At 41.5% G+C, this 13694-nt stretch overlaps 1 protein-coding gene across 2 annotated transcripts in view; it reads left to right on the top strand.

The window, feature by feature from the left end:
* Positions 1 to 706: 706 nt before the first annotated feature.
* The window catches only part of dr1 (down-regulator of transcription 1), a 36012-nt gene continuing 23024 nt past the window's right edge, over positions 707 to 13694 (top strand). The window contains exons 1-2 of one of the 2 annotated variants that reach the window (XM_060919718.1): positions 707 to 930; positions 1157 to 1425. In XM_060919718.1, coding sequence (XP_060775701.1) covers positions 1206 to 1425 — 220 coding nt within the window. In that variant the 5' untranslated portion in view covers positions 707 to 930; positions 1157 to 1205. Of the gene's footprint in view, positions 931 to 1063; positions 1426 to 13694 lie in introns of both variants that reach the window. The other variant, XM_060919716.1, reaches the window with a different exon arrangement.

Below are 13694 nucleotides of genomic sequence, written 5' to 3'. Positions count from 1 at the left end.
TGTTGAGGATGGAGCTGCCAGGCAAACGAAAACGAGGAAGGCCAAAGAGGAGATGCATGGATGTGGTGAGAGAGGACATGAAAGTGGCAGGTGTGGTAGAGAACGATGTGGAAGACAGGGAGCAATGGAGACGAAAGATCCGCTGTGGCAACCCCTAATCGGGAGCAGCCAAAAGAAGATGTACAATTGATCATACTTGGTTTTGTTTTGTTTGTTTTTTTCATCCAGTGACTCATATAGAGTTATGTTTATAAATCATTTTGCAATGTGACAGGACTTGGTGGTGATTTAGGTATTTCACAATCACATTTTAACAAGAACTCAATGCCTCCAAATTTCCTGAACACAAGAGACAGTAAGGAGAACCACACCTCTTTACCATTCCCTAGAAAAGACTGAAACCATTTAATATTTAGACTCCATTCATAATTTCAAACTATACTGCTTTTATTCTACATTCTTCATAGTGTTAGGAACCTTCCTAAGCAAAAAGGAAATAAATCAAATAAAAAGTCTATTGGAACGTTGTATTCTAATAGGCCACGCCCTTTAGTGTTTGATTGGCGACTACTTTACTCTGATTCACGGGCCTTCTTTTATTGGACGACAAAACTAGCCAATCAATACTTAGAAGAGCGGTATTCCTACTAGCCAATCATAGTGCGAGAGAGGCGGGATTTGTCGGAACACGGCACCGGATATCCTTCAGCTTTGCATTGTGGGATTGACTCTGAAGATCGCTATAACAACCGTGAAGGGAGAATTTAATATCAGAAAAGTAATGAATTAAATGCTGGTTTCGGGGTGTTTAGTGCAATATAACTTCATAATGCCTCCGTTTATAATCAGTTTAGTCGTATAGCCAAGTTTCCACTGTAACGTGGTTTGTTTTGGTCGCAGGAATTCAGCATTAATTAGTAACACGTTAAGGTAGTGGAAACGCTTTCATACACCCTTTTTAAAAAAAAATATACTTTCCGTATATTTGCTTAGCTAGATATAAGGCGTATACTTTATCCGTCTTGATAGTTCTGTGTTGTTGTTTTTTTTGGTTTGTTTTTAGCCTGTCAAAATTAAGCCCAGACAGTGGGGAAACCGAGCCAGGCTCCTTCACTGCTCCGATTTGTCTTCCCTGTCTTTAAACTTGGTCCACTAGCTCCCTGGAGAAGCTCACGTGAAATCAAAAGTGAGTTTAGAGGTAAAGAATGGCTTCCTCGTCCGGAAACGACGACGACCTCACCATCCCGAGGGCAGCCATCAACAAGATGATTAAAGAAACGCTTCCTAACGTGCGGGTGGCCAACGACGCCCGGGAGCTGGTGGTGAACTGCTGCACCGAGTTCATCCACCTGGTTTCCTCTGAGGCCAATGAGATCTGCAACAAATCTGAGAAGAAGACCATCTCCCCGGAGCATGTCATCAACGGTAAGCATGTGTACACACACACACGTGTCTTTGCACATGTGGACACTCCTGTTTCTTTGCACCTTGTTGTATTATAGTTGATCATTAAACTTGTGTTAATAACGAAGCCATGGCTTAATGGTTAGAGAAGCAGAGAAGGTCACTGGTTCAATTCCCTGGACCAGCACGGATGGCTGAAGTGCCCTTGAGCATGGCACCTCACCCCTGGCTGCTCTGGGTATGTTGTATGTCGCTCTGGATAAGAGTGTCTGTCTGCTAAATACCTGTAACGTAATGAGTTATACAGTGTATCTCAGTGTTTACTGGTTCGATTCCCTGGACCAGCACGAATGGCTGAAGTGCCCTTGAGCATGGCACCTAACCCCTAACTGCTCCTAACATTTTTTTAAATGTTATCTTCATTTTTCACTCTACCTTTTTATATTTTGCATTCCATATGCACTTTATATTTTATATTTCATATTTTATATATGGGCAGCACGGTGGTGTAGTGGTTAGCGCTGTCGCCTCACAGCAAGAAGGTCCGGGTTCGAGCCCCGTGGCCGGCGAGGGCCTTTTTGTGTGGAGTTTGCATGTTGTCCGCGTGGGTTTCCTCCGGGTGCTCCGGTTTCCCCCACAGTCCAAAGACATGCAGGTTAGGTTAACTGGTGACTCTAAATTGAGCGTAGGTGTGAATGTGAGTGTGAATGGTTGTCTGTGTCTATGTGTCAGCCCTGTGATGACCTGGCGACTTGTCCAGGGTGTACCCCGCCTTTCGCCCGTAGTCAGCTGGGATAGGCTCCAGCTTGCCTGCAACCCTGTAGAACAGGATAAAGCGGCTACAGATAATGAGATGAGATGTTTTTTTATATATATATATATATATATATATATATATATATATATATATATATATATATATTTCTTTTTATATTGGTAAGCGTAGTTTGGTTGGGCAGTTGCAAAATAAGAATTTCATTACCCAATAATAAACTGCTGTCTGTTATTGTGTATATGACAAATAAAAAATCTTGAATCTCAGGCTGCTCTGGGTATGTTGTACGTCATTCTGGATAAGAGTGTCTGTCTGCTAAATACCCATAACGTAATGAGTTATACAGTGTATCTCAGTGTTCACTGGTTCAATTCCCTTGACCAGCACGAATGGCTGAAGTGCCCTTGAGCATGGCACCTAACCCCTAACTGCTCCTCAGGCTGCTCTGGGTATGTTGTACGTCGCTCTGGATAAGAGCGTCTGCTACTGTAAATACCTGTAACGTAATGAGTTATACAGTGTATCTCAGTGTTCACTGGTTCAATTCCTTGGACCAGCACGAATGGCTGAAGTGCCCTTGGGCATGGCACCTAACCCCTAACTGCTCCTCAGGCTGCTCTGGGTATGTTGTATGTCACTCTGGATAAGAGTGTCTGTCTGCTAAATACCTGTAACGTAATGAGTTATACAGTGTATCTCAGTGTTCACTGGTTCAATTCCTTGGTCTTTTGCCAGATTAAATATCTCTGAAATGCTGGTATAACATTGCAGGCTTTTTTTTTTCTTTTCTGTTAAGGTTACAATATTCAGAAAGTACAGTCACCCAAGTGGAGATTCAGTTTCAGTAGCAAAACTCCTCTCTTCCCCTTTGTGTTTGTCTATCTTGGTCTAATTTTAGAAGTTTCCTTTAGTTCAGCTTAGATTTTGAAAGATAATGTGAGCAAGGAGCAATTATCTTGAGTCAAAGATGAATTCTTTTAAAGGGATATCAGTTTTAATGTGGGGAAGCCATCACCTAATGGTTAGAGAGACAGCTTTGGGACCAAAAGGCTGCTGGTTTGATTCCCTGGACCAGCACGAATGGCTGAAGTGCCCTTGAGCATGGCACCTAACCCCTAACTGCTCCTCAGGCTGCTCTGGGTATGCTGTATGTCACTCTGGATAAGAGTGTCTGCTAAATACCTGTAATGTAATGAGTTATACAGTGTATCTCAGTGTTCATCGTGCACAATAACACTTTTAAAATACATCGAAAGGAGGCTTCTTTGTATTCAGAATGGAACAGAAGGCAGTGCAAGTAAGGACATCTTCCTTCAAGACCGCATCATATGTCTCTTGCAGAAGCCAATGAATTCCCAAAAGATTTGCACTTTGTAAAAACCATTTATGCCCAAGTTTCACCCATGCTTCAGTGGATACTCCGCTGGATGCTGTAAATCTGTACATTAGACCTGCTGCTGTAATCACAAAGACTGTCCTGTGCTCATCTCAAGGCTCTTATTCACAATATGCTCATACTGATCATCCTTTGTACTGTTTGACTTTATAGTATACTACAAACTATAGAAGACTAAGGATTTACAGTATAATCTGACTGTCCAGTTTCACCCAGAAGAGGATGGATTCCCCTTTGAGTCCTCTGAAGGTATCTTCCTCAGGTCACCTCAGGCTGAACGTGAAAGTTTAAAAAGTATGAAGGACATGGCCATTGCAACTGGTAACATTTTAGATAGCTTGTCATTATTGTTATTAATAATGCAACAAAAGCTTGGGCAGTTATTGTAATATAAAACTGTAACCCAATGCCTATATGTTTTGCACTGTATTTGTATACAGTGTGTTTCAGTCATAGGGCACATGACATGAAGTCATGCGTATGTTACACACTATCATGTTAACATGGGGCAGTTATGTCCATTACTTTGATTGTAAGTGAGTGTACATTTATATTCGCTTTATTTTTTTTTAACACGTGTTTTAGATGCATTAGAAGTTCCCCCGGTTTGATTTTGTAGAGAAGGAGGATAAGGTGTGACTTCCTCTGAACTACATTTAAGTTCCTGTGTTGTCGTCGTCTGAGGTAGTGTAAATTAACGGTACTGTTTTGGTTGAGCACAGACTACTTAACCACAGCATCATATAGTCAACATGGTTTTCCTGCTGGGGTTAGGATGTCTAACGTGCACCTGATACATAGGGGTGGGTATTGGCAAAGAAGTCACGATTCAATTCGAATCACGATTCGCATGCTACGATGCGATACTATCACGATGCATCACGATTCTTGAATTATTGCGATGCATTGCGATATATTCAACGTACTTCAGTGAAAATGTAAAAAAAAAAAAAAAACAGAGCATAATTACCAGTGGCTGTGTACGATCTGGATAGTGTCTCCAACTGATGCCTAACTCAGAGCAACTCAGTTCATAACTGAATTTATTGAAACGACTTTGGAGGTAGTTGCCATTAAAGCAAATATCACTGTTTCCATACTTAACAAGTGGACACACTAATGACAAAAAGTGCACAGGATTTATAAAACTAAAAATAATAAAAGAAAACTAATAGCAGCAGTTTTCAGTTTCTTTGCAGCACCTGCAGTATGGGAGGACAAGGCAATAATAAATATCAAAATATATATACTATATTACTCTGTACATTAAATTATCATCATATTATTATTATTATTTGTTACATTACTTTACATTATATTTAAATGCCTTATGCATTTATAGTTTGTGGAGCATCCTCAAATTAGGAAACAATACACTCACTTAGCATATTTCTTTTAGCATGTTGTAGTACCGCAGCAGTTATGTCAGACTCGGCGAGTGTGCAGATGTCCTTCTCAGATTTACGTATTTCTGCAGACAGGAGTGCAGCGTGGATGGCAGGCTGTTGCTCTAAAAAGCGCTCAAGCATGTCGTGCGCGCTCTTCCAGCGAGATTTGTAAACAGAGTCGCAGTCGCATATGATGTCTATGCAGAATGTCTAGGTCGCAGTAGCCCGCCGCCGGAAATGCCACTGGCATGAAGGCAGCGGGCGTCAAAAACTCCACGGCGACATCTACAGGACTGGAAGTTGTATTCTACTCGTTTTTGGCTGATGTTCGCCAACCATTCATACAATTTTATTTATTCATTTTTTAAAATGAATAATCGATATTTGGCGTCAAGAATCGATGCAGTATATCGTGAAAGTTAGTATCGCGATGCATTGTCATGACGATTATTTTGCACACCCCTACTGATACAGAAGATGATGACCTTTACATTGTTCTTGTCTCCAGGCTGAGTGTTAACAGGTTAGATTAAAGTCCAAACAACAAAAGCTTTCAAAAAAAAATTGAACTGTGATATTAACGTAAATATTTGTGACTAATTACAGTGTCCCTTTCAAAGGGAGATTACAGCGTGCAAAGATGACAGATAATCGGTTGAGATTCAGACACCTCGAAGCTCTGTTCACACTGTGTCTGAGTCTTCAAAGCTGTATCGCTAGCTAGCTAACTTTGTCTTCCGAAACAGCCTCGTCCGTAGACATGTAGGACTCCGATGTACTGTAAAATGACTGAAGCAGAAAAGTGTTTATCTTGTACGATGTAAGGTATAGACCAAAACATTGCATAAATACTGTTACTTAAATAATACACATTTTCTGTGTTGTTTCTGTGTTACTTATTAATCCATGTTCATATACAGTATGAACTGCAGAGACTGAACATGCAGAAGTCCAGTTTGCTGTTGATTGTGAACAACACCATTATAAATGCCTATACCAGATCACATCCTGTTCTTGTGCAAATAGAGGAGCAAGTCTGTCTTTAGTTAAACAAATATGCAGTGACTCATTTCTCTTATTCCAGACACTTTGCGTGGTCAGAACAGGTCAGGACTTGGACAGTACGAAGTTGGTACCCTGATGCAGGATTCCTGCGTATTTGATGCAGATTAGAACGGAAATGCACCCTAAAAATAAATGACTGCGTCAACCTGACACACATTTAAAAAATAAATAAATAAAAAATCCATTAGTTTTTATATATTAGTCACATTTAAGTGTCTGTGTCGTTGTCAAAGTCCTTCCCACACCATTCATGGCGCGTTTGGCGGCGCCGATCTCTGTTTCGTAGCCCTCGGCCTCTCGCCTATATTACATAGATAGAGTTACAGTGGCGGGCTGGTCCTCTGGTAACCGCGAGAGTTTGACTCCCCACTCGGATCTGTGTTGCAGCGTGCCTTGCTAGATGGCAGTAGGCACCATTTTTATGATGGTCTTTGGCATGACCCAACCGTGAGTAGAACTCGTGAACTCCTGATTGAAAGGTGGACATGCTAACCACTAGGCCACTCGCTGGTCGTTGTCTTTCGCAAAAAAAAAAAAAAAAATGCAATAAATATTGCTAGTAATACTAATGCTGCATTCATGTGCTATGGGAAGATGATATTTTCCAGTTGGGAAGTGGTATTTACCAGTGTGTTGTGTTCACATGCTTTTGTTGTTGTTGACAAATTAAAGATGGTGGACCAGATTCAAGTTAGCAGTAGTTAGCTAGCTATCGTTAGCAATATCGTCTGCTCTGGATAGGTAAAAACAAACCATAACACATTTTTAAAGGAAACGGATTTCTAACGTATTATATTACACTTGTTAATGACGCAACATTGCATAGACACAAAAAACTACCCACTAGTACTAGTAAAAAAAAAAAAACTTTAGTAGCGTACAGTGCTTAACATTCAAGTGTCTTGTACCGCTCGCCGCCATGTTGAAAAGGTTAAAGTTCATCTCATCTCGGCAACTCGTGTATCAAAATTTTCTACGAGTTGCCCAGTGGAAAATACCACAAGAGGGGGCGTTCATGTGTGCTTTCCATGTCGGCGTTTGGTATTTACCATAATTCCCATAGCACATGAACGCAGCATAATCCCAACCTTGGCGAGTTTGGCCATTTAGAGGGGTTTTCTCGTAACCTAATAGTCAAATTAAGCCAAGTGACAACCAGTCAAATCGTGCAACTATATACAGTGTGTGTGTGTGTGTATGTAGCCAATCAAATTGCGTGATGTGGTAGCTGGCGATCTCATTATTTCCTAGAGGGGTGAAAGAATTACTCATTCGTTTGACAGTTGTCATATGTCAAACACTATAGATAGTAACAAAAAAAACATTCTTTGTTCAATGTAATGAAATGATAACGAAGGATAAACTTCTGGAATCATGACTCGCAAAAAAAAAATTGCCTCTCAAAATAAAAACTTGGGAGTCACGTTGACTCTCAAATGAAAATGTCTAGGGCAGACCTGGGCATTTTACGGCCCGCGGGCCGCATCCGGCCCTTTGGTTCATTCTGACCGGCCCGCGTAAGGTTAATTAGAAATTACACAATAAACGTATTTTCTAATTTTACCTCATGCATGGACTGAATGTGCATTGCTTTTATTTTGAAGTTGTGTTCAACAAAAACGCAATGCGCGCGACATGAAATCCCACGAAACCTAATCCCGCGATAACTACTTCCGTAATTTGTCCAGACCAACCACAAACTTTTACGTCATCCTTCAAACGGTCCAGCCAGTCACATAGTGTGACGTCACCAGCAGGTGCCGGAGCCCGAGCCGATCTGTAGATCTGATACCTACACCGAATCGACGTTGTTGCGAGCAGGTCACAAGAAGACTTTATCCCCCAAAATGTCCGCAAAAAGAAGAAAGGTAGATGCCGAATGCAGGGCTTTCAACAAAACACGGACTGCTAAGTATTTATTTACTGAAGTCAGAGATGAAGCCGTGTGTTTAGTTTGCGGAGAGCAGATCCGAAAAACTGAAAAACACCAAATGAGGTGATTAGACTACAAATGTGGGCATCATTATTATAATATGATGTATCTTGTTTGATATTTGGAGTAGAAAGACAATATTGTAATGTCTTTATTGTGTTTTGGGGTGAATGTGACTGAAAAAAAATGGTACAAACGTTCATATTTTGTTAACCATTGTTTTGGGAAATTTGATTGAATAAATGACATTTTTTGTAAGGCAACCTTGTTTTTTCCATCCTCTTACCAGTCTTAGCAGCTTGTAAAAACAATGTTATTTACTGCTTTATATAAAGAAATACAATTAATATTATGCAGACTTTAGTTCAGCCTTATGGTCCGGCCCGCCACAAAATTTTCTGTTTCTCATGTGGCCCCATGGAAAAAATAATTGCCCACCCCTGGTCTAGGGGGAACCCTGATAACCTGAGGTGCAGAAGTCTGCTGCATTTGTAAGTTCTGACGAATCAAATCCTTTAGCAGCTCCTGCCCTGATGCACTCTGTGTTGAACATTACATGCTCCACTTCTAAAACCATTCGATGAGTTAAATTGCGGCAACGCAAAATGCAGTGTGTGCGCTTCAGAACTTGGACTGAATACCAGTGGCAGTTTAAAGTGCATATCACAGGTAAATTCAGGAGCAAGATCAGTGTAATTCTCCTATTTTATATTCAACTTTGGTCAAATATCTGTCACATTTTGTGCAATTTTTTTTTACCTTGCGCAATACCAGAAAAATTCAGTTGAAATCAAGCCATTTGAGGCGAATTGGTCCGCCTCTGAAAAAACTTGGCATTTGGATTTCTCGTCAAACATTGATTTTCGTGACGGCACGTGCGGGACGCCTCCCTCTGAATCCTACATCAGTGCTGGTTTGTTTGTAAGAAAACGACCTGATGGTTTTCTGCAAATTTCTTCAACGTTATCGCATAATTATTAAAATGGTTAACAGATGTATCGTAGGAGGGTGTAGCAACACCAATCTTGATGGGATTAGTACTCATCGTTTCCCACATTGCGCTCAGGTGACAATTCCATATTTCAATGCAAAATCGCTCGCTGCTAAACTTGGTGTACACAGGCTGTGCACTGAAACTGCGCAAGCTCGCGCAGCCTGCTGGCGCTTCCGCACGTGACGTCACGATTCTGGCTCCAGACTCCCTTGGGATTTTTTCCAGACGCGTTTTATTTTATTTTTTTCTGCTGTAGACAGGTGGCCTTGTGCAAAATTACCCTTCTGGATGAGTGTGTAACGGGACATACTTTCATATAAAAAAAACGAATTTGGTCCAGGATATGCACTTTAAACCTGTTCTGCTTTCCATGAAGATTTCCCTAAAGGCGTTGGCTTTCATCATCCACAGGAAGCTGTGTTTGTGTAAATCTCTCTGCTTTTAGTTTGCTGTGAAACATGAGAGAAATTCAGTTCTTCACATAAGATGAAACAACAAATGCTTGTTTTTGCTTTTATATAATTAATTACGTTTGGTCTGTTTTAAATACAGTAAATTTAAAGAAGCTTGTGTTCTTCATACTCTAAGAGAGTCTGCTTTTTGTGTTTTGAGCTATGAAATAACAAACACAGAAAGTGCCTGTATAGGGCAAGCAACTTCATGACTCAGTCTTTCTCTTAAAAAAAACAGTAATAGCTCATGCAAGACTGACACTTGCACAATTCCGTGGCACGCATTGGCACGACTCGAGTCGTGCCAGTGCGCAAACTAGTCGTAAACTGGCGTGAAGTGTGCGTAAACCCGTCGTGACTGCGTGCCATGTCGGGACAAGAATTTTGAAATGTTCAAAATTTTGGTCACGACAAAATTTCGTGACCGGGTCGTGAACTATGCGTAAACTGTTCGTGATCTCATCGTGAACTCGTCGGGAAGATGCGTGCCAGTGCGTGGAAGTGCGCGCCATGCCACGACTGTCACGAACTGCCACGAATAGTTCACGAACAGCTCACGTCGAGTTCACGACATGTTCACGAATTGGTGCGCGTCGCAGCGTGGCCGTGCCTTCCCACTGACACGGTCACGCATTGATGGCACGAGCAGTTCACGACTAGTTTACGCACTTCACGAACAGTTTGCGCATGGCACGAGCAGTTCACGACAAGTTCACGAGCAGTTCTCTTGGAACAGGTCAGGTGTGATTCTGAGGTAATTTTTGTAGCCCCTTTGATCTTCCTTGTGGAGTTCAGTCAGTAGACTGTCATACTGTCCAAACTCGTGCCTTCTGGTCAACCGTTCCCGGACCCACACTTTCCTTTGTGTCTTTCTTCGAGGTGGGGTTGCCTTTTCTTGCGCTTCTGCCTCTTCCAGCCTTTTCTGCTGCTCTTCAACAATGGCTAGAGCAGCTGCCAGGTATAGGCATCTTCTCTTCTCTACAATGATTGTGTCTCTGGTATTCAGCATGATGTCTCTTCCACAGCCAAGTCAAAAATGACCAGGGGTTGGGGAGGCCCCCTTTTCATATGGCGTGCCCAAGTCGGCACGACACCGTCCGAATTGCGCAAACTCGTCGTGCCAATGCGGGAAGTGCTTAAACTATGCGCAAACTATGCGTGAACTCGTCGTGCCAGTTCGTGAATGTGGACGGGCACGCATTCGTGAACTAGTCGTGAACAGTGCAGGAGCCTCCCAGTTCGTGCCCCAAAATGGCACGACTTGCCACGACAAAATCGTGGCCAAAAGTCGTGCAAGTGTCAGCCTTGCATCAGTTTAACCTACTGGCTTTGCTGCCTTAGATTAGTATTTGATTCTCAGCACAACATGGTTCTTAAACACAGGCTACATCTTTTAGTATTACCACAGTTACTTCTGCCACTGCTTTATATACCGTGGCGGCACGGTGGTGTAAGTGGTTAGCACGGTTGCCTCACAGCAAGAAGGTCCTGGGTTCGAGCCCAGTAGCCAGTGAGGGTCTTTCTGTGTGGAGTTTGCATGTTCTCTCCGTGTCTGCGTGGGTTTCCTCCGGGTGCTCCGGTTTCCCCCACAGTCCAAAGACATGCAGGTTAGGTTAATATGGGACGGCCTTGGGCTGAGGTGCCCTTGAGCGAGGCACCTAACTCCCAACTGCTCCCCGGGTGCTGTTAGCATGGCTGCCCACTGCTCTGTGTGTGTATGTGCTCATTGCTCGTGTGTGTGTTCACTGCTTCAGATGGGTTAAATGCAGAGAGGAATTTCACAAGCGTGTGATGAATGAATAAAGTTGGTTATGTGCATAATCATGACACACCTGTTTGGTTTTTCTGTAGCACATGTGATGAATTCCATTTTGCATTGGTGTGCATGAAAAATTAAAATTGAGGAGTCTTACTTGTATGCATGTATTAATGTATATTCATACATGAACTGCAGAGACTGAACATGCAGAAGTCCAGTTTAGGCTAGTTAAAGGCCTGTCGAGTTTTATTTCTTCTTTTTAAATGTTTGTAAATACTGAAATGGTGAGATCTCCACAAGACCTTTCAGGTAGAATCTTCACTTGGACTGACTGGCACAGAGGCCCCCAAGTCTCCGGGTGGTATAGTGGTTAGCACTGTCACCTCACAGCAAAAAGGTTCTGGGTTCGAGCCCAGCAGCCGACAGGGGCCTTTCTGCGTGGAGTTTGCATGTTCTCCCTGTGTCTGTCAGTTTCCTCCACAGTCCAAAGACATGCAGGTTAGGTTAACATGGGGCAGCCATGGTCTGAAGGTTGGGCTGAAGTGCTCTTGAGCAAGGCACTGAACCCCCAACTGCTTCCTGGGCGCTGTAGCATAGCTGCTGACGTGCGTGCGTGCGTGCGTGCGCGCTCATTGCTCGCTTGTGTGTTCACTGCTTCAGATGGGTTAAATGCAGAGGAGGAATTTCACTGTGTGTTTAAGTCTGTGTTTGAGCGTACATTTGATAAATAAAGGCTGCTTCTTCTCTCCATCACGGGGACTGACGGGCACAGAGGCTGCCATACCTCCGTCACTGGGATGGATGGATAAAGGGATGGACAGAATTTGAAAATGTGTTGAAACAGATGCCTTGCTGTCTCATAGTCAGTTATCATTGGTTCTCAACCAGTGAGCCATGGCCCACTAGAGGACCTCAGTGAGCGCAAAGGGCGGTTTTGTTGCATTTTATTGAGAAGCCCAGAAATAATCACGTGTGATGGGATGAGATCAATAGACTTTTAGCATGCGGCACATCTCCTGTGGTGTAATATAAATCTACTTCAAACTACCTCTGGACTTGTAACCTACGTTGGGTCTTTGAAAATGGATAAATCTCTCTCTCTAATTTGTCCACTGCCAAAGTGACGAGTTCAACAGATGGGCACTATGAATGCTTCCGAATTGGTTATCGATGCAGATACTGACCCAGGTGAGGAAGCTCCCTCCACTGACCACAAGCACTGCCAGCACCAGCAGTCAACCCACGTCAACCAAAGTCATAAAATAGTACCGTATTTTCTGGACTATAAGCCGCTACTTTTTTCCTAGGTTTTGAACCATGCGGCTTATACAAAGGTGTGGCTATTCTGTGGATTTTTCTTCCACCGCTAGGGGCGCTCTAACCGGAAGTAGAATCAAAAATAAGATAGACGAAAAATCAATGCAAAGAAGAATTAGCAGATCTTTAGCAGATAGAACACGCACGACAAATTACTAACTGGTAATTATTTTCAAATCCAGCAAAGATGATTAAAGTGACTTGTGGTTTCAAACACAGGAGAAATGAAGGTAAATAAATACCGGTTATTTTCTCTTGGTTCTGTTCCGTTTTAATCAGCAAAGCTGCTGCCGTGTTAAAAGGCACTGTTCGGAAAGAATCTGTTCAGGTACATACATGTACATTTACAGTACAAAATCGTTCTGTACATGCAGTAAATATCTAATTTTTCAACATAGATATCTGCGGCTTATAGCCCGGTGCGGCTTGTATATCTTTTTTTTTTTTTTTTTTTTTTTAAAAATAGAGCGGATGCGGCTTATATACAGGTGCGCTCTATAGTCCAGAAAATACGGTAATATGCTGTCTTTTTTTTTTTTTTTTTTAAATTATGGATTCATCAAATTTTGAAAATTTAATCTTTTTTTTGGTGCAATCTCGTGACTTCTGGAGCTGCAATTGAGCAAAAATAAATGAAAGAAAGCATTAATTTTAAGTGTGAATTATATTTTATTAGGCATTTAACACACATTGTTAACATTTTATTAAGTTAGTAAAAGTTTGTATTTAGTTTCTTATTCATTAACCAGAACTTTACAAATCACTGCAATTATCAATAAAATCTTCTACAAATTCCTGCAATAAAAGCAGAAACCTTAAATTATAATTTCTAGTGCACTTGAGACAAAAAACAAAATACAAACTGCTTCAGTCAAATCCTATTACACAGAATACACATTTACTTTAATACAACAAAGATAACAAATGAGATTCAGCCAACTCTGAAGATTAATGTTATGATATATAACTGAAAATAATAGATACCTTTTTAACAAGTTTTGATTTTATGAAATATACATAATGCAAATGCTACATCACAGAATGTTAGGCATCATTCTGATTCTGTTAAAGTGCAATAAACACGAGTTAAAAATAAGTGAAATTAACTTGCAAATGAATGGAAATTTTCCTGTAGTTACTAGTTACTTGAAATGTAAATACTGTGGAAAAATTCAATAATAATGGTAGTTTATGAAAGTACTATGTAAATC

The sequence above is a fragment of the Neoarius graeffei genome, chromosome 4 (assembly GCF_027579695.1).
Source record: "Neoarius graeffei isolate fNeoGra1 chromosome 4, fNeoGra1.pri, whole genome shotgun sequence".
Classification (NCBI taxonomy): Eukaryota; Metazoa; Chordata; class Actinopteri; order Siluriformes; family Ariidae; genus Neoarius; species Neoarius graeffei.
The sequence above is the reverse complement of the archived record's forward strand: the minus strand, read 5'-3'. Positions and strand labels throughout refer to the sequence as shown.